The sequence below is a fragment of the Ziziphus jujuba genome, chromosome 12, assembly GCF_031755915.1.
Source record: "Ziziphus jujuba cultivar Dongzao chromosome 12, ASM3175591v1".
NCBI classification, from domain to species: domain Eukaryota; kingdom Viridiplantae; phylum Streptophyta; class Magnoliopsida; order Rosales; family Rhamnaceae; genus Ziziphus; species Ziziphus jujuba.
The window spans coordinates 1171956-1192774 of NC_083390.1; the positions used below are offsets into that span (position 1 = coordinate 1171956).

At 33.9% G+C, this 20819-nt stretch overlaps 3 protein-coding genes across 6 annotated transcripts; 1 reads left to right on the forward strand and 2 right to left on the reverse strand.

Moving 5' to 3' along the window:
• The first annotated feature begins 388 nt into the window (after positions 1-388).
• Positions 389-2542, forward strand: LOC107410486 (uncharacterized). Of its 3 annotated transcripts, XR_009635307.1 has the most exons (6): positions 389-721; positions 989-1248; positions 1493-1553; positions 1692-1802; positions 1914-2030; positions 2221-2542. XR_009635307.1 is itself a non-coding variant. In XM_060813672.1 (5 exons), exons 2-5 carry the CDS (start codon positions 1100-1102, stop codon positions 1941-1943), a joined length of 351 nt encoding a protein of 116 aa, XP_060669655.1. In that variant the 5' UTR covers positions 389-721; positions 989-1099; the 3' UTR covers positions 1944-2542. The 3 variants fall into 3 exon arrangements, 2 of the variants coding, with proteins under 2 accessions (XP_060669655.1, XP_060669656.1); XM_060813672.1 differs by having other exon boundaries at positions 1914-2542; XM_060813673.1 differs by having other exon boundaries at positions 389-1248; positions 1914-2542.
• Positions 2543-3180: 638 nt separating this feature from the next.
• Positions 3181-4528, reverse strand: LOC132800309 (uncharacterized). Its single transcript, XM_060813694.1, has 3 exons — positions 4195-4528; positions 3788-3901; positions 3181-3528 (listed from the first exon to the last, which is right to left on the reverse strand). Exons 1-3 carry the CDS (start codon positions 4344-4346, stop codon positions 3468-3470), a joined length of 327 nt encoding a protein of 108 aa, XP_060669677.1. The 5' UTR covers positions 4347-4528; the 3' UTR covers positions 3181-3467.
• A 7375-nt stretch (positions 4529-11903) lies between these two features.
• On the reverse strand, positions 11904-17339 carry LOC107410534 (helicase sen1). Of its 2 annotated transcripts, XM_048462209.2 has the most exons (8): positions 16911-17339; positions 16501-16614; positions 14772-15326; positions 13317-14681; positions 12864-13188; positions 12485-12743; positions 12195-12411; positions 11904-12034 (listed from the first exon to the last, which is right to left on the reverse strand). In XM_048462209.2, the coding sequence occupies exons 1-8, from the start codon at positions 16911-16913 to the stop codon at positions 11990-11992; spliced, it is 2883 nt and encodes a 960-aa protein (XP_048318166.2). In that variant the 5' UTR covers positions 16914-17339; the 3' UTR covers positions 11904-11989. The 2 variants fall into 2 exon arrangements, with proteins under 2 accessions (XP_048318166.2, XP_048318167.2); XM_048462210.2 differs by lacking the exon at positions 16911-17339 and having other exon boundaries at positions 16501-16623.
• Between the last annotated feature and the right edge of the window lie 3480 nt (positions 17340-20819).

Below are 20819 nucleotides of genomic sequence, written 5' to 3' on the forward strand. Positions count from 1 at the left end.
AATAAAATAAAATAAAATAAAATTGTCAATTGCTGCTGCAAACACAACAACGACGAGTCGTTTCCTTTTGTTTCCAGTACGATGCTCCGATTCAAAACCGAATTGTAGTCCAAGGCGTGGTTTGGAACAAAATCCAACGACAGAAACAAAAACAATATGGTTCTTTTTTTTTTTTTTTTTTTTGGGCCCGCTTGCCTGCATCGCTGCATTCTTCAAATGACATAGAGAAAAACCCTGTATTTAGAATTTGAAAATTTGGCTAGCCTTATTTCCTAACTACTAGAACATCCGAGAGCTTTTTCCGAAACCCCACCATTTTGTTTTTGTTTTCTTTTTTTTTTTTTTTTTTTTCTTTTTTTGTTGTCTCCTTAGTGTGTCCCCCTCCCCCCCCCCCCCCCCCCAAAAAAAACAAAAAAATGAATTCGTTTGATGTTTGTTGTTTTGGTACACACACTCTTGTTTTGCATTTTGTTTTTCATGCATCTCTTGTGCTTGGAAATTGATAGCTTTGAGGGCACTCATGGGTTAGTTTTTGAATACATAGAAGAACAAAACCAGCAGCAACTCAAGGGAGTAGAAAGGCATGATGTTTCAACAAAGCTACGTTTGAGATGGGTTTAGTGCATTTTGCTCCCCCAGTAAATTTTTGTTGTAGTTACCATAAATTGTCACTTGCTCTGCAGGAAATCAGCAACTGAAGGATCTAGTGCTGTTCCAACTCGTAAGTGGATTGATTTGTTAATCTATGTAGCCTACAGCAGAACTCCCATTGCTTGTTTTTATGTTTTTTTTAATGGACTTGTTGAATGATGGACAGTACTCCTATATATTAGTCAGGAGAGTATAGTCAGGCTGCTTCTATGCTTTGCTCTTGAAGTGCGTCACAACATTCCATTTCTTGATAGGGATATGAACTGAGTCGGGAAAATTCCAAAACATTTTCAGTTGCGTGTCACTGTGATTCTTAATATATTTCGGATGGTTGTAGGGAGCTGCTGAGGATAGTCAGGCTGCTTCTATGCTTGAGGACCTGACAAAGGTTTGGTTCTGTTAAGCTGTTGATATATCAAGGAATTTATTTGCCAGTGCTGCTCAATCAATGCTGTCTAGCACAAGCTTACCTGAACTGACCTTTTGTGTTATACGGGAGAAGCCAAGTGACCCTGATGTTTTCCGTTGCTTGGAGAAGCTAAATATAAACCAAAGGATTATGAAGGAAGCGCAAATGCAAATAAGAGTTCTGCATTGGTAAGTCTTCTTTGGATACACAACTGATCCTGCAAATGTAAGTTGCTGTGTAAAGTAAGATACTGCCTTGTAAAATATTATCTTTTCAAGTGTATTCAATTAATATTCAAATAAATCTAGGTGTCACTTATAGTGTTTATTTCTTTTCGATAATAGTGTAATGAAATTCTTTGATAAAACATCTGCGACTTCTAACTTAATATTCAACACGTTTATCCATGGATATCTTTTTATCGCATGGCAGGTGTCTAAATATCTCGATTTTGAAGTCCTACGTGGCTGTACAAATGCATTACTTGCATGAGGTTTGTTATCATATTAGTATAAAATAGGTTTGCTATATTATGAGTTTTAGGTGAACAGAAAATATGTTATACCAGCCCTACGCAAAACCTGTGTGTTTTGAAAGTACTGGAATTTATTCTCTGTGGTCTGGCTTTCAGGCTGTAAATTTCCTTCTTGCCTCTCAACAACAACTGCAAGCACAAATCTCAGAAGTAAGAAGTGAAAGCAGTACAAAGGAAGCAGAGGTCCAGAAGGTGGACCCTGTTCAGGTGAGTTATATATATATATATATATACATACATAATTGTTGATTAATTGGAAGAAAATGTAAGTATTATATATGTTTCTATAATTATAGAAAATGATGAATAAAAATGCAGGTGGATTTGCTAGTGGGGAAAGCATATTAAGACTGGGGGCATGTTAGTGATGCTGTGGCTGTTTATGATCAGCTCATCTCTGCTCACCCTGATGACTTCCGAGCTTACTTGGCCAAGGTTGGTCTTCTTCCTTTCTTTCCTTTTTATTATTATATTATATACTAGCGTCCATGTCTGCATCTGGTGCTTGTAATGTACAGGGAATTATTTTAAAAGAAAATTTTGAGATCATCTCTAATTATCATGACTACTTTGTTGTTAGGCTTTACATAAATATAAATATAAATGGGCTATTATGCATGCATAGGCAACATCTTTTGCACCAGAGAAAGCCAAGGTACTTGTCCATCGTTAGTCAAGACAGTGAAGGCCCCCATTTCTTGTAGACAAGCTTTTGGAGAAGAAGCTTCTCAGTCCCTCACTATGTCCGTTGGAGTTGGATTTGAGAATTTTATAGGAAATATAGAATGTTAAACATGTTAGAAATGTAGTTTCTTTAGGGAAATTGGTGAAATTTTTTAACACTTTTTGGAGAAGTGTAATGTCCTATTAACATTCATTCGTAAGCACAACCACACAAGTTAAAGAAGCCAAAGATTTTATCATACGGAACTGATTGTATGGGCAATACCCAATATGTATACATGCATGTGTTTTTTTGTTTTTGTTTTTTTTCTTTTAAATAACGTCCAAAAACATTATTAACAGAGCATAATATATTCACAATAAAATGATATGATCATGTTTTAACCTGGTTAATAATTCAATCCCATTCCTGCATGTCCATAATATTTTAATTGAGTAAATTATTAAATAAAATAATTATTAAACCAAAATTTGAATATCTGTATTTATGATATCCAAGATATTTTGTTTGGGATTTGTCTAGAAAAATGCCCATCCACATGTGAACAGAATTTTTAAGTCACCAGTGGATATGCGTTGTATAGGATAATCCTAGTATACAAATCATGGATGATAGAATTTCATCTATATTTATGTCCATATTTTAATTATTCTACTGTATTTTATAAATGGATTTCATTTCTTTCCAATAAATAGACATCTTTGGTTCGTAAAGAAGATAGAAAAATTGTTAAGGTGAGATATAGGTTAGACATATGGTTACATACATTTAACTACTTGGGAGAAGCAAAACATATTTGAAGAAGCCTATATCTATATTTTAGCAATATTGGTAAAGTTTATAACAACTTTTGGGGATGGATTTGTTTTCTTTCAAACTAATCTCAAATGAAAAACTCTGTTTGTTAGATTTGTGTTCTCGCTCACAAAGAGCACAATTTCAATGAATTTAAAATGTTCTATGCAATCAAACTTTCAATGCTTTTGTGTAGTCAGTTTTTAGGATATTAACCATAACCATGCCTTAAAAAAGTCTCATTGCATCTCAGAACAATGATGAACAATGTAATTAAAAGCAAAAAAGTTCAACCTAGCAATTCCAAATGCATAGTGGAACCAAACATAGTAGCTAGTATTTTGTCAACATTGTAGGCAATATTTGATTGCGCCAACTGATTGTTACAAACTTCATTTGAAAGCCCAATTTCTTCTTCTACCAGACTTCCCTGTTTGGGGCTTAGAATGGTTCCTGGAATCAACAATAAAAAGGACAATTAGTTGCACAAAGCAAGAAACTTTCTGAAAATCCTTCTACTTGAAACTTAAAGAGTACAAGTAATCATTGCAAACAACTAGTATTTTAAATAAAATAAAATCCATATAATAGTAACTATTAATGGAATAGTTAAGAAAAGCTCTTTTTTTTTTTTTTTTTTTTTCAGTCTGAAAATTCACCAACAGGATGAAAGTTGGAGAATCCTCTGAATATTTGAATGCGAGATACTCACTTGTAATTTGTAGGGTATGCTTTATATCCCTCCCTCAAACTGAGTGAAGCCAGTGAATTTGTCAAACTCTGAGAACTTGAATCCATGGGCCATTTCATTGGAACAACCAAATTCCTGTACATGTTTTCAAATTAAGTACACTAAAGAAAGAAGTAAAATCTCATTGGATTAGAGTATAACAAAGAGAAAGAAACTATTGTTCGCTTCCCACATTTGGAAAGCTTCAAATACTTGTTTTTGTTCCATTTTTATCAATCACTATTTAGTGATTTGCTCCTTCAAACATGTCATACCATTTATGTGTAACTTCATTAACAACTGCATAAATTATTGAATTGGAGAGTAACTATTTGAAAAGTAGTAAGTATTATAGAAACAACAAAGAAAAATGCAGAATAAATGCATACCCTTCAGTGAATTTGTGCTTGCAGCGATTCATCTTATCCACAGTATAGTTCCCAAACATAACATCAAGCTGATCTGCTAGTTTTTGTACAGCGGACAACGGCAAAATATCCCAGACCTTCACAACTTGGGTGTAATAATGGGAATTATCCATGGGAGCAATATCTATAAACCAAGCAAGGTGTAACTGATTATTGACCCTGTAACACTCTAATAAATGGGAACATGTCCTATCATGCCCAATCACATTTCGACATTCATCATGTTGACGCTGGCCACATGAAAGGTTTTCCAGCAGAGATAAAACTTTCTTAAACAACTCATTGTTTTTAAGTCTTGCCACTACGCGAAAATTGATATCTAGCGACACTTATTTAGCGACGCTACGAAACAAACACGTCTGAAAAAACAAAACCGCGACTCTGAGGTTAATGCGTCAGTAAAAATTCAATAAATATACGACGTACTATATAGATTGTGCGTCGCCTGTTCTCTCCTCCACTTTTTTTTTTTTTAGTTCTTTTAATTAATCTTAATTTAACAACAAATAACCCATAAAGATATTAGAGCAACATAACTGAGGTTGATTTTTTTTTTCTTTTTTGTTATACGTTTAACAGGCGACCGTGCGTCGCCTGTTCTTTTTTTTTTTCAATTTTTTTGTTTAAACATTTAAAAAAAAATCAAAATAGGACCATAACAAGAATTGAACCCAGAACCTCTTACACTCTCAAGAAATCACCACACCACTAGGCCAAATCACTTATATGTACTAATACAGCAAAAATTTGCTAATATAGTGTTAGGCGACGCATTATTGAATCAATGCGTCGCCAAATACAAGAACAGGCGACCCATTCCTCAACAAATGCGTCGCCTGTTCTTTTTTTTTTTTCAATTTTTTTGTTTAAACATTTAAAAAAAAAATTAAAATAAGACCATAACAAGAATTGAACCCAGGACCTCTTACACTCACAAGAAATCACCACACAACTAGGCCAAATCACTTTTATGTATTAATACAGCAAAAATTGGCTAATATAGTGTTAGGCGACGCATTATTCAAACAATGCGTCGCCAAATACAAGAACAGGCGACGCATTCCTCAACAAATGCGTCGCCTGTTCCTTTTTTTTTTTCAATTTTTTTGTTTAAACATTTAAAAAAAATAAAATCAAAATTGGACCATAACAAGAATTGAACCCAGGACCTCATACACTCTCAGGAAATCACCACACCACTAGGCCAAATCACTTATACGTACTAATATAGCAAATATTGGCTAATATAGTGTTAGGCGACGCATTATTGAATCAATGCGTCGCCAAATACAAGAACAGGCGACGCATTCCTCAACAAATGCGTCGCCTGTTCTTTTTTTTTTTTTCAATTTTTTTGTTTAAACATTTAAAAAAAATAAAATCAAAATAGGACGATAATAAAAATTGAACCCAAGACCTCATACACTCTCAGAAAATAACCACACCACTAGGCCAAATCACTTATATGTACTAATACAGCAAAAATTTGCTAATATAGTGTTAGGCGACGAATTATTGAATCAATGCGTCGCCAAATACAAGAACAGGCGACGCATTCCTCAACAAATGCGTCGCCTGTTCTTTTTTTTTTTTCAATTTTTTTGTTTAAACATTTTAAAAAAAAATCAAAATAAGACCATAACAAGAATTAAACCCAGGACCTCTTACACTCTCAAGAAATCACCACACCACTAGGCCAAATCACTTTTATGTACTAATACAGCAAAAATTGGCTAATATAGTGTTAGGCGACGCATTATTCAAACAATGCGTCGCCAAATACAAGAACAGGCGACGCATTCCTCAACAAATGCGTCGCCTGTTCTTTTTTTTTTTTCAATTTTTTTGTTTAAACATTTAAAAAAAATAAAATCAAAATAAGACCATAACAAGAATTGAACCCAGAACCTCATTCACTCTCAGAAAATCACCACACCACTAGGCCAAATCACTTATATGTACTAATACATCAAAAATTGGCTAATAGAGTGTTAGGCGACGCATTATTCAAACAATGCGTCGCCAAATACAAGAACAGGCGACGTATTCCTCAACAAATGCGTCGCCTGTTCTTTTTTTTTTTTTCAATTTTTTTGTTTAAACATTTAAAAAAAATAAAATCAAAATAGGACCATAACAAGAATTGAACCAAGGACCTCATACACTCTCAGAAAATCACCACACCATTAGGCCAAATCACTTATATGTACTAATATAGCAAATATTGGCTAATATATTGTTAGGCGACGCATTATTGAATCAATGCGTCGCCAAATACAAGAACAGGCGACCCATTCCTCAACAAATGCGTCGCCTGTTCTTTTTTTTTTTTCAATTTTTTTGTTTAAACATTTAAAAAAAAAATTAAAATAAGACCATAACAAGAATTGAACCCAGGACCTCTTACACTCACAAGAAATCACCATACCACTAGGCCAAATCACTTATATGTACTAATACAGCAAAAATTGGCTAATATAGTGTTAGGCGACGCATTGTTTGAATAAAATCAAAATAAGACCATAACAAGAATTGAACCCAGAACCTCATTCACTCTCAGGAAATCACCACACCACTGGGCCAAATCACTTATATGTACTAATACAACAAAAATTGGCTAATAGAGTGTTAGGCGACGCATTATTGAAACAATGCGTCACCAATTCCTCAACAAATGCGTCGCCTGTTCTTTTTTTTTTTCAATTTTTTTGTTTAAACATTTAAAAAAAATAAAATCAAAATAGGACCATAACAAGAATTGAACCCAGGACCTCATACACTCTCAGGAAATCACCACACCACTAGGCCAAATCACTTATATGTACTAATACAACAAAAATTGGCTAATAGAGTGTTAGGCGACGCATTATTGAAACAATACATCGCCAAATACAAGAACAGGCGACGTATTCCTCAACAAATGCGTCGCCTGTTCTTTTTTTTTTTCAATTTTTTTGTTTAAACATTTAAAAAAAAAATCAAAATAAGACCATAACAAGAATTGAACCCAAGACCTCTTACACTCTCAAGAAATCACCACACCACTAGGCCAAATCACTTTTATGTACTAATACAGCAAAAATTGGCTAATATAGTGTTAGGCGACGCATTATTCAAACAATGCGTCGCCAAATACAAGAACAGGCGACGCATTCCTCAACAAATGCGTCGCCTGTTCTTTTTTTTTTTTCAATTTTTTTGTTTAAACATTTAAAAAAAATAAAATCAAAATAAGACCATAACAAGAATTGAACCCAGAACCTCATTCACTCTCAGAAAATCACCACACCACTAGGCCAAATCACTTATATGTACTAATACAACAAAAATTGGCTAATAGAGTGTTAGGCGATGCATTATTGAAACAATGCGTCGCCAAATACAAGAACAGGCGACATATTCCTCAACAAATGCGTCGCCTGTTCTTTTTTTTTTTTCAATTTTTTTGTTTAAACATTTAAAAAAAATAAAATCAAAATAGGACCATAACAAGAATTGAACCCAGGACCTCATACACTCTCAAGAAATCACCACACCACTAGGCCAAATCACTTATATGTATTAATATAGCAAATACTGGCTAATATAGTGTTAGGCGACGCGTTATTGAATCAATGCGTCGCCAAATACAAGAACAGGCGATGCATTCCTCAACAAATGCGTCGCCTGTTCTTTTTTTTTTCAATTTTTTTGTTTAAACATTAAAAAAAAAGACAAAATAGGACCATAACAAGAATTGAACCCAAGACCTCTTACACTCTCAAGAAATCACCACACCACTAGGCCAAATCACTTATACGTACTAATACAGCAAAAATTGGCTAATATAGTGTTAGGCGACGCATTATTCAAACAATGCGTCGCCAAATACAAGAACAGGCGACGCATTCCTCAACAAATGCGTCGCCTGTTCTTTTTTTTTTTTCAATTTTTTTGTTTAAACATTTAAAAAAAATAAAATCAAAATAAAACCATAACAAGAATTGAACCCTGAACCTCATTCACTCTCAGAAAATCACCACACCACTAGGCCAAATCACTTATATGTACTAATACAACAAAAATTGGCTAATAGAGTGTTAGGCGATGCATTATTGAAACAATGCGTCGCCAAATACAAGAACAGGCGACATATTCCTCAACAAATGCGTCGCCTGTTCTTTTTTTTTTTTCAATTTTTTTGTTTAAACATTTTAAAAAAATAAAATCAAAATAGGACCATAACAAGAATTGAACCCAGGACCTCATACACTCTCAAGAAATCACCACACCACTAGGCCAAATCACTTATATGTACTAATATAGCAAATACTGGCTAATATAGTGTTAGGCGACGCGTTATTGAATCAATGCGTCGCCAAATACAAGAACAGGCGATGCATTCCTCAACAAATGCGTCGCCTGTTCTTTTTTTTTTCAATTTTTTTGTTTAAACATTAAAAAAAAAGACAAAATAGGACCATAACAAGAATTGAACCCAAGACCTCTTACACTCTCAAGAAATCACCACACCACTAGGCCAAATCACTTATACGTACTAATACAGCAAAAATTGGCTAATATAGTATTAGGCGACGCATTATTCAAACAATGCGTCGCCAAATACAAGAACAGACGCATTCCTCAACAAATGCGTCGCCTGTTCTTTTTTTTTTTCAATTTTTTTGTTTAAACATTTAAAAAAAATAAAATCAAAATAAAACCATAACAAGAATTGAACCCAGGACCTCATACACTCTTAGGAAATCACCACACCACTAGGCCAAATCACTAATATGTACTAAAATAGCAAATATTGGCTAATATAGTGTTAGGCGACGCATTATTGGATCAATGCGTCGCCAAATACAAGAACAGGCGACGCATTCCTCAAAAAATGCGTCGCCTGTTCCTTTTTTTTTTTCAATTTTTTTGTTTAAACGTTTAAAAAAAAATCAAAATAGGACCATAACAAGAATTGAACCCAGGACCTCTTACACTCTCAAAAATCACCACACCACTAGGCCAAATCACTTATATATACTAATACAGCAAAAATTGTCTAATATAGTGTTAGGCGACGCATTATTCAAACAATTTCCAAATACAAGAACAGGCGACGCTTTCCTCAACAAATGCGTCCCCTGTTCTTTTTTTTTTTTTCAATTTTTTTGTTTAAACATTTAAAAAAAATAAAATCAAAATAAGACCATAACAAGAATTGAACCCAGGACCTCATTCACTCTCAGAAAATCACCACACCACTAGGCCAAATCACTTATATATACTAATACAACAAAAATTGGCTAATAGAGTGTTAGGCGACGCATTATTGAAACAATGCGTCGCCAAATACAACGTATTCCTCAACAAATGCGTCGCCTGTTCTTTTTTTTTTTTTCAATTTTTTTGTTTAAACATTTAAAAAAAATAAAATCAAAATAGGACCATAACAAGAATTGAACCCAAGACCTCATACACTCTCAAGAAATAACCACACCACTAGGCCAAATCACTTATATGTACTAATACAGCAAAAATTGGCTAATATAGTGTTAGGCGACGCATTATTCAAACAATGCGTCGCCAAATACAAGAACAGGCGACGCATTCCTCAACAAATGCGTCGCCTGTTCCTTTTTTTTTTTTTCAATTTTTTTGTTTAAACATTTAAAAAAAATAAAATCAAAATTGGACCATAACAAGAATTGAACCCAGGACCTCATACACTCTCAGGAAATCACCACACCACTAGGCCAAATCACTTATATGTACTAATATAGCAAATATTGGCTAATATAGTGTTAGGCGACGCATCATTGAATCAATGCGTCGCCAAATACAAGAACAGGCGACGCATTCCTCAACAAATGCGTCGCCTGTTCCTTTTTTTTAAAAATTTGTTTTTTAAACATTTAAAAAAAATAAAATCAAAATAGGACCATAACAAGAATTGAACCCAAGACCTCCTACACTCTCAAGAAATCACCACACCACAGGCAATCCTTCTTGAAGAGAATACGTTGCCTATTCTCTCAATTAACAAAAACAAAAATTTTGAAAGACATGCAAATTTTATAATGAATAAAGGTGTACTTGAAAAACATAAAAATAAACAGCAATCTTCGATATTTTGCTTCGCATTTTTAAGAAATATTTTCGGTTTTTATTTGTAGTTGAAAAATAAAAATATTAATCAAAGAAAAAAAATGCAATTGGGAGAAAAGGCGCGTTCTTGCCATTTTTTGAAAATTTTTGGCGCGTTTTTAAATTTTTACGCGCTCCTTTAAATCCATTTTTTCTTTATTAAAACTACATCAAGTACACCACCTAATCGATATTAGATTTGGAAGCAATCTAAGAGAGACTTGAAGAGTGAGATATTCCAGGTTTCATTTTTCATTTGCCTACGTTGTCGTCGGCCGAGAAGCTAGATTTCTCTTTGTCGCCCTCGTGATTTTTTGGTTTTCTTCTTTCTTTATCTCCATCGTTTAGGTGAGTTTCTTTTTTCTTAACATGAGGTGGGTTGTTTTTTTTTTTTTTTTTCATTTTAACTGCAGCTTAGGTTCATTGGGTTTTATTAATCTTGCTTTTTTAGAAATTATGTTTGTGATATTGGTTGACATTATTTTGCTAAGTTCAACAAGTATTTTGTGTTGAAGATTAACTTGAATCAAGATGGTCTATTGTTTTAACTTCACCACAACATCGTACGGTTGTTGAAGAAGATGTTCTTGGAGATACAAAGATGGCTCACAATCCATTTGTCATATAGTTGCCAAGTGTCGATGAAAATGATAATGAGGATGAATGTGAGAGTGACTATGTTTGTAATGACTATGAGGGGAGAAATGTGATTCGTCAAATCTTAAGAACAATGGTAATATTTTTTAAATTTTCATTTATACTAAATTACAAATTTAATAATGATTAATATTTTATTTATTTTGCATAAGTGCATGCTAATAACTTTTTTAATGTTTCCATATGCAGTATGAGGATGTAATATCGTCAACAAGAGGTCAACTTCCATCTCAATGAATATGCATTCATGGAAGTTTAATTAATATTAAATTTGTTATGAAAAATACAATAGCTTACAAATTATGTAAAAATATATCAATGAGATGATATTTAATTTATTTGATAATTAATTTGTTATGACAAAATATTTATTTAAAATTTTTGTATTCTATTCATTTTGGATGAAGCTAGTTTTCATTTTTTTGTATTTTAATTATTTTTATATTTTTACTATTTTAATCACTTTTCACAAAATTTAAAAAAATTAAAAAAAAAAAGAAGGGGCGACGCATTAAGAAATAATGCATCGCTAAAAGTGTCGATCCGTCGTTAAATAGGCGACTCTATTAATGCGTCTCTAAATAGGCAATTCTACTAATGCGTCGCTAAATAGTCAACTCTATTAATGCGTCACTAAATAGGCGACTCTATTAATGCGTCGCTAAATAGTCACTTTATTAATGCGTCGCTAAATAGACGACTCTACTAATGCGTCGCTAAATAGTAAAATGCGTCGCTAAATAGGCGACACTAATAATGCGTCTCTAAATAGTCAATGCGTCGCTAAATAGGCGATTCTATTAATGCGTCGCTAAAAGTAAATATGAGTCGCTAAAAAGTAAAAGATAGGCGACTCTTATAATGCGTCGCTTGTTGTCTTATAGATTTAGCGACAAGACATTAGGCGACACCGTGCGATACGTCGTTATTTATTTTGTGCGACGCATTTATTGCGTCAGTTATCAACGCGATTCTAGTAGTGTGCCATGGATTTCCAGAAGGCATCATTGAAGCATACCTACATTAGTACATAAACAATTTATAGATTATTAGGAATTTTTAATGACCATGAAACACATAAACAAGCAACAACAAAGGGATTTACTCGAAGGTAAGCAATGTATAAATCTTCATATACAAGCATTAAATGCATTAACAAGATAAACCCATTTACATACCTTCCATCTTGCCTCTTTAAACAGTAGAGAATTCATATTAGTTAAAACATTGAGTTGGTTAAGGTCAATCAGTGAATCTGTAATAGCATGAGCCAAATTCTTTTTCTCATGAGCATTGTGGAAACAACCACGATCCTTGGCATCATTGACCACTTTCTTCCAAATAGAATTACTATTCACTAGAGTTCCTTCATTCCCCAATATCCAAAGGCAATACCTATAAAAAGAAGATGGATTACAAAACCATAAACAAAAAACTGTACATCCAAAAATATATAAGCATGTGTTACCTTGCACGAGTTAGCGCCACGTTTGCTCTTTGCCGATTGGAAAGAAATCCCACCGATCCAATACCATTACACCTTACAGTTGAGATGATTATCACATCCTCCTCACCACCTTGGAAACCATCAACAGTTCGAACACTTACTGAAAAGCCACGATGAAGATCTTTACAATATTTGTCCATTTTCTTTTTAATAGCAAAAACTTGAGCCTTGTATGGTGATATCACACCTACTCTGACCTTATTCTTTGTTTGCACAAATCCTTTGGGATTGAAAAAGAAAAAAAGAAAAGATGAAATAGTGATTAAAAATTTTTTTTTGTTACTAGACAATTCTGAAAGAAAGATAATCAATGCAACTTCAACTAATTGGTATGGCATACCTTTATAAAGGCACTCAACTATCTCAGAGACCACAGCAACCTCAACCATGTTTCTTCTGCTATGCCTTTCATCAAAATCCTCTTTTCCTTGTGCTACATTTATAAAAGAGTAGCAGCCGTACATTTTATCCTGAAGGAAACGTCTGCTATAGCTTCTTTCTTGAACATTCTGACCATCCAAAATCTGGCCTCCATAGAACTCACGATTTGGAAATAAACTTATGGATGGATGCATCCTATGTTGAACGCTAAGAAGATGCTTCTTGTAGCCTTGCAAAGCAAACCTCTCGAACAAACTTCTTCCAAGCTCCACTCTTTCAGAAATCTGAGAATGATAAAATTTGAGGATGTTACAGGGGAAAAGCTGCTTATAATTCAATAAGAAAGGTAAGAGAAAACACACACACACACACACGCAAAAAAAAAAAAGATCATAAGAGCAAGCTTAATAACCTTGCTTTCAACCATTGCAGGCAGTTGCCGCTCATCACCAATAAGTATTGCATGGCGTATGCCAGGAAGTTGTAAAGGAATGGCAGATTCACATTCTTTAAGCTGAGCAGCTTCATCTATAACCAACAGTTCAAATGGAGCTGTCGCGTACAACTTGGAAGAACTTGAAACTGTACAGAAAATTAGGAGTGTATTTTCCAAACAGAAACGTTTTACCTCCCATTTTTTCTCGAAAAATGGAATATTAAAGCTCTGAGGAAGTGAAAGTAATAGAGCAAGGCAATTAATTCTTGAAGTATTGAACATAACTAGATCAAGGCAATCAGTACTTGAAATATTGAACATAACATCTTCGTTGAAGACCTCCTTTAGTACGCCACTTCTAACATTCTGCAACAAAGCCACAAAAGATCTAAGAGATTCACGAGCCTTGATCATTTTCCTTGCCACTTCAAGTGAAATAAAAGAAGTTGGCAGGTGTGTATACAAAGATTCAATCCAAAGGCATAGCCGTTCGCCAATGCAATCATACCTACTCTTTACAAACTCCTCAAATGACAATGGAGGATCACATTCTTTGTCATTATGGTTTGATTGGTTTTGTTTCTGCATAGACAAAATATTCTTGGGCTTTTTCTTGCTCTTGTTTTCTTTTAAAATTTGAACAATAACCTTGTTCCACACTTTCTTTCTTTGCTTGACTTTAGATAATTCATCACCAACGTCCTCCTCTTGATTATTGTTGATGTTCTTCCCATTTTCCGTCTTAAAGTTTTCCTCCTCGTCAGCAAAATTGGCATCATCCTCCTCATCATCTTCCTCTTCTCTCTGCTTCAAGTATAATTGATACTGCTCTTCAGGGTCCTTAAGCAAACAAATCATGGAATTTAAACTAGAGGTCCACCCTGATAACGGGTTAAAACACTTGTCAAGTATGTCAGCACGGTTGTCAAGAAATATATCAAAAAGCTCATCATGATCATCAATGTTCATACGTTTCTTGTTACCAAGCAAAACTATATCTCCAAGCCCATATGTATGATCTTCAAGTGATTCTGTGACATTGTTCATGAGCCGTCTGGTCACTTCCAACACTGCAATGTTTGTTGGGGCACATGTGAGTGTTCTGCATTTCATAGTAAGGAGGGAATGTAGAAGGAAACCAAGCGTCTTCGTTTTTCCTGTCCCTGGAGGACCCCATATCAGTTTGAAGGAATTTTGATGATCACATTCCCTTGTTCCAATACATCTTAAGACTACAGCTTTTTGGAATTCATTCAAATCAGAAGAGCTGATTCTGGTCCTTACATCCAGGTAAGAATTGTTGCTTTTTGTGAAATGACAGACTATACAATTTTCCGCATCCTGCAAGAAGCATATATATCTTTGTAAAATGTAAATGTCGTTGCCACCAAATAAAACAAGACAAAAACTTGGGTTCAAAGTATCTCTTACCATAGTTTCTGGCTGCAAAACTTTCTGAAGAATGTCCACACTCTGCTCGTCCTGAACTCTGTTCAATGCATTCCATATACGAACATTTGTTTTTAAGTTTATCAATTTAACAGCAAAAAGAGTAATTCTGGTTCTGTTCTCTGTGTTCATTTCAACGTCAAGGCTGTATTCGTCAAGGACAGGCTTTGAAGATAATATTGAGTATGCAACAGGAATTCCAGCTTCATCAGTATAAATTCCTTGAACATGAGCGATGAGATAGGGTCTTTGAGGCCGATCCAAGTCTCCAGCATACTTTGGTCTTACATCAGTTATTGCAAACAAGTCGCCAAATTCGGGCTCATATTTTCCTTTTTCCAACGTTACATCGTACAACAAATCTTTAGGAAGTTTATAATCTTTATCTTTTTCCACAGACTTAATTTCACATAAAGGTGCTTGATCCAGTACTGTCATGTTTGACATCAGGTAAGTATGTAATTCCTCCAAAAATGGGGGAATAAAAGAGTTCAAGTATTCTGTTTTGCATGAGAATGTCATTGGAATCTTCTCCACCTGAACATCGACAAATTCACCCCAAAAAAAAAAAAAAAAAAAAAAAAAAAAAAAAAAAAAACAGAGAAAGTAGGAACATAGAAAATAATTAAACCTTGTATCACCTCATACAACATTTCCATAGTTCTACATTATATTTGAGATTTAAAAAATAATTAGTCACATTTCTCCACTGTTTTCAAAAGCAATATAGCAAGCCACATCAATTCACTTTTGACTTCACTAATTCCATGGATGCATTGGAGGATTCAGAAATTTTGTTTAGAGGGGTATCATTTTATAATGAAAGATATTTTTAAAAGCAATTGTAATGTAGATTGTTGCATTGGCTTAATAAAGATGTATGAAAAATTTTCATCTAAATGAATTTTAAATTATGATTTATTTGCTATATTTTGGAGCTAAATGAACTTTTTTTTTTTTTTCTCATATAAGAACCTTTAACTTCTAAGCAAAGTTAAAAAAAAGGAAAAAGAAAAAAAGAACAATCTAATTAAATTAATAAAATGGAGGTTGTAACCATGTAGACACCAATAATTTCTAAAAGTACAGAAAAATTTAGGATGAGTAAATAATTTAGCTTATTTCCAATAGAAAAAAGCAGCTTATTTTGAGAGGGAAAAAAAAAACAATTTTCAATGAAATACTTAAAGAAAATAATACCTTTTTTTTTTAATATATAAATAGAAAACAAAATGGACAATATAATTTTTTGAGATGGGGAACTAACTATTATCTTTAAAAAATAAATATAATTTTTTTTATAAAAGGGGAAAAAAAAAAAATTGAAGGGGTGGGGGACAAGTTGCCTATACTGGACGAGCCGAAGTACTGTGAAGTATGCAAAGCCACTTGATACAGTGCAAGAATACCAAAATATGCATAAAAATCAATGCTAATATAGATGTTTAAACCTCCTACATAATGCAGCTTGGAATTATGCAAGAAGAAACTACATAATCTCTTCTCTGGCGCATTATTATGCGTCCAACTGATGCAAATACTTAAAAAATTGAAATTAACTATTCATGGTATTCCACTCTGTTCAAGTATAAAGTTTACACTGCCCATGTTATTGCATATATTCACATACACATACAAAAATGGATGAATATATGACTGCAGACTAATGGTGAACACACCCACACACACACACACACACACACACACATACCTGGCCTTTATAGATATCTTTATTTAGAACATCCTGAATCGACCATGAGAAAACCAAATCTACTAAGCTTCCACCGGCACCAACCCTCTCCTTTCTTGCACTAGTCTTCTTCATCTACACACACTGAACAGTAAGAACAATATATACTAATACTCTGTCTTATAGAAACATATATATACAAAGTTAACAAATTATTAAGGGTTGTTTGTTTATGATCAAGATTTTGTTTTATTCTACAGAATATCAACTGTCCAATTCAAGAGAAGGTATTCAATTAATACCAAATGGGCTTAATTACTTAAAAAAAAAAAAAAAAGTGTGTGTGTATATAGATAGATAAAAATGAAAATAATAAAAGATTTATTATATATTGAGAAGTATGCCTTTGCCTCAAAGTAACAGAACTTTACCATTAGCTTGTAGTAGTGATGATGAGAACCTTAATTCCTTCAGTACCAGCTAGCTAGGACTTGATCACTTGTAGAAGAATTTCCCTACGACAACCTTAAATCTTCAACATCTCAGAATAAATCTTCAACGTTTTTTTTTTTTTTTTTTTTTGGTAACTGGAAGGACTAACAGAGAAAAATGGGCAATCAAAAGGGAAAAAATCTGAAGTAAAAGAAACAACAAGAAGAAGACAGACAAGACTAAGTTAGAGAAATAATGTGTGTTTTGAATTTTTTTGGAATTTGGAACCTTTGTAAACTCAATTATATGTATATTTATATTGGGAAGTTAATGGGGATGATAAGCATTCATCTGTGAAGGAAGGTCGTTTAAAATCCCATTGAACGTACGTACACCACTTTCCTGTTTTGCGGTTTTTACCCATTGCATGTGGTCTGTACGTAGTTTGTAGCTGGGGCTATAGCCAAGCTTGAAAGAGTTTGGTATATACATCATCAATACTCACCGTTTACTTTGTATATGTAATTTACTTTTGTTTTACATCTTTGATTTAAAGCACTTTATATTATGCTTTCTTAGCTAAGTTGGCTTTGTGAGGTGTAAAGTTAGAGTTATTTTCTTCTTGTCAATGTCTCAGTGAAAGCTTTAAGAAAAATTGTCTAGTATCTTGCTTAACCACGCAGGACATCGATAGTACGAGGATGCAACAGAGAAAAAACTAGTAGCTTGCTTAACCACGCAGACATCGATAGTACGAGGCAGTAACAGAGAAAAAACAGAGTGTGAGGAAGAGTGGTCGTAACCTGAGAAGATCAGAGGGATATTTTCTCATAGGGATTGATAGTTTTTGAAAGCTGTATACGTTTGAAACTGAAATTTAATAGATCAAGACTCTTCAACAGTGAATGTTTAGGAATGGTTATACATTCTGAACCACTATAAAAGCTGTGTTGTGTGGTTGTGTTTTGGTTTTCTCTGTTCATTTTATTTTTCTGGGCTTAGTTTATTTTGATCTTGAGTTGTTCAATCAATAATATGCAAGAAAATCGTGCTGCCAGTTTAACATAGCTAACCAGAGATCCAGTTACAGGAATACAGAGAAAAATAATAATAATAATTCAGTCTGCAAAGCAAATTTCAAAGAAAAATCCATTCACCAACTCAGAATTGGCATTAATTAAGGATGATATTAATTAAGTCATTGGTCCGTGGTATACCGAGTTGGCAAAACTGACGTGGTACCACCTTGTATGTAAGTTTTTTTTTTTTTTTTTTTTTTTTTTATTTCCCCTTCAAATTAGTGGAGTTAATCACAATATAGAAGGGGCCATCAAGAGCATCTCCAATGAAAAAGAGTGAATTTTTGGAAGAATTTTAATGTGGATGCTGCATTCACGATTGTATGATTCTTAGAGGATGGGTGTTGGTGTCGTCATTGGGAATATTGAAGTTGGAGACCTGTTGGGAGTAATGGGTATGCCCATTTCCAGGCCGCGTTCTCCTTTAGCTGCTACAGCTTATTGCTACTGAAAAGGGGGGTGTGTGTTTGCTGATGAGTGTGGCTTCTTGATGGTGGCATCTTTTCAGATTCACAGCAGATTATTCCCTTAATTGAGGAAAGCTTTGTGGTAGATTTCTGTTAGAAGTTGTCTGTAATGCTTTCCTACTTTTTCTTGACTTTTTTCTTTTTTCTTTTTTAATCCTAGGAGTACTGATAAGGTTGCACATGCTTTAGCAAAGCATGGCACTTTTTGTGGCTCTCCTACCGTCTAGCTTGAAGAGGGACCTCCGTGGCTTACCTCTTTACTGAAGCATGATGCTTTTGATGTGTACTTTCCTTTTTGATTCTTAATTCAATCACCTTTTATTATTATTTAAATATAAAATAATTAAAAAAAAAAAATACTCCAATAGCACTCTTATACAATTACGAATCACATTTTTCCTGCTCTAAGTAGACATTTTCTTATTTAAGACATTGAAGGTTTATTTTTTATTTTTTATTTATTTTATTTATTCATTGTGATTTCGTGAGTTTATTATAATTCCTTTAATATTAATTTTTAGTTATGGATTATTCCGATCAAAATATGCGAACAGTTTATGTAAGGATAAAGTTGGCAATGCATAAATTTTCGTTGGTTTGATTTCTATTCAAGAAAAAGTGAAGGATATTTAACATTGACTTTAGTTTTTTAGAATTATTTAGGACTGAACAAATACTTTAGCACCAAGTAACGTAGAGGAAGCGATGAACAAAATATCTAGATATATATAGTTGAGGTATCTAGAAGCCTTTAGAGTTTGTTTGACCGACATTGTACAAAGTATAAAAGGGGAAGCTTGCTTCCCTGTGAGATGAATTTGAAAAAGAAAAAGTGGCATAGATAGGTAGCTCCTCAAGTCGGTGTCTAGTGCTAGCTTGTCAATGTTAGTGTCACAGAGGTTATATAGGTGTGGGTCCCGCTGCTCTATGTGTATCAGTCATGTATAAGTTTTTAATATAATACAAGTGGTTAACCTCAAAATTTTGGTATTTGAGTTATATTAGCCCCAGCAGGAAATGCCTTATCAGTGTCCATTTATTGATAGGCCCAATTGCAAATTAACCATAAAAAGATGCTTCTAGGTAAGTAATACTGAAGATGAACACTCCATTTCTCCACAATTTTTTAGTCATCTACCCCATGAAAGATGAGAACCTTTTTGTTTTTTGGTCAACAAAAGATTGGAACTTTTGCCTAGAAAAAATTTAAATGTACTAATGTTTCCGTTGAGGAATTCAGAGAACCAAGAACAAGAACAATAAAGAACACAATCAATTTTAACGAGGTTCAGCCAAGAAATTTCCTACGTCCTCGTGCTCAGGGTCTGACCTTTTGCTATTTTATTGAATGAGAAAATTCAAAGAGGTTAACAAGAAAAAGGTTAACAGGTCCTTTAATGGCTACTCACAAAGAAACACCCAAAACCAACCCGTATACCCATATACACCCTCTCTCAATCACATATACAATCTTACAAAGATAAGCACTAATCAACTCACAGAACACTTCAAAGAATTGGTACAACCATGAAAGACTCAACCTTTCTCTTTCTATCTTGGCAACCAACTTAGATTTCAAGCTTTGTGAAAAATGTTCTGTTCAAGGAAGAAGAAGACTGCTATACATATATACACCATTGCTGGAGCCGATTTGGGAAAGACCTCTGATGTGGACCAATTGATTTAAACCTTACTTAACAGCTTTGCTAACAATTCACACACTCAGCACGTGATTTAGTTAGGATGTTTAAAACTACCTAAACATCAAAACATCATCGTCCTTCTTAAGTAACTTGAACACAGTAGAAACGTTGTCATTTCTCTTTCTTCTTATCTTATCTTTGAGCAAATGTTGAATATCTGAATCGAGCTTCACATGTCCTTAGCTCTTGAGAATTAATTTTTCGACAGTTCTCCACCTAATCCTCAAGAGCACATATACAACTGAAACTCTAAGAGCCTTCCTTGCAATTTCACCATCACTCAGCATCAACCTACTCCAACTCCGAGCAAGATTTTACATGAATTAAACCTGCTCAGAGGTAGAACCTTGGTTCCCATATCTATGGGATTCAGCTCAGTTGGAATTTTCTTTAGCATAAACTCCTTACTCTCCACCATATCACGTATAAAATGATATTTAATCTGAATGTGTTTCGACCTTTCATGAAATACAAGATTTTTGCAAAGATGTATGGCACTTTAGCTTTAAGAATGGATTACAACTACCTTGTTTAACACTCCCAATTCCACCAATAACCCTTTAATCCAGATAGCTTCTTTTGCAGCATATGTCACTGCCATATATTCAGCTTCAGTTGTTGATAGGGCCACCACTGCTTGTAGATGTGGCTTCCAACTT

What these genes read in the sequence shown, in the direction of transcription:
- LOC107410486 (XM_060813673.1), top strand. Translation starts at nt 1,100, where the DNA reads ATGCTGTCTAGCACAAGCTTACCTGAACTGACCTTTTGTGTTATACGG. An exon ending in CAAATAAGAGTTCTGCATTG is followed by an intron (nt 1,249 to 1,492) that starts GTAAGTCTTCTT and finishes ATCGCATGGCAG; the next exon opens with GTGTCTAAATATCTCGATTT. An exon ending in AAATGCATTACTTGCATGAG is followed by an intron (nt 1,554 to 1,691) that starts GTTTGTTATCAT and finishes TCTGGCTTTCAG; the next exon opens with GCTGTAAATTTCCTTCTTGC.
- LOC132800309 (XM_060813694.1), bottom strand. Translation starts at nt 4,346, where the DNA reads ATGGATAATTCCCATTATTACACCCAAGTTGTGAAGGTCTGGGATATT. An exon ending in AAGCACAAATTCACTGAAGG is followed by an intron (nt 3,902 to 4,194) that starts GTATGCATTTAT and finishes AAACATGTACAG; the next exon opens with GAATTTGGTTGTTCCAATGA. An exon ending in GCATACCCTACAAATTACAA is followed by an intron (nt 3,529 to 3,787) that starts GTGAGTATCTCG and finishes TGTTGATTCCAG; the next exon opens with GAACCATTCTAAGCCCCAAA.
- LOC107410534 (XM_048462209.2), bottom strand. An exon ending in AGTTGAGTGCCTTTATAAAG is followed by an intron (nt 12,744 to 12,863) that starts GTATGCCATACC and finishes TCAATCCCAAAG; the next exon opens with GATTTGTGCAAACAAAGAAT. An exon ending in TTAAAGAGGCAAGATGGAAG is followed by an intron (nt 12,035 to 12,194) that starts GTATGTAAATGG and finishes GTACTAATGTAG; the next exon opens with GTATGCTTCAATGATGCCTT.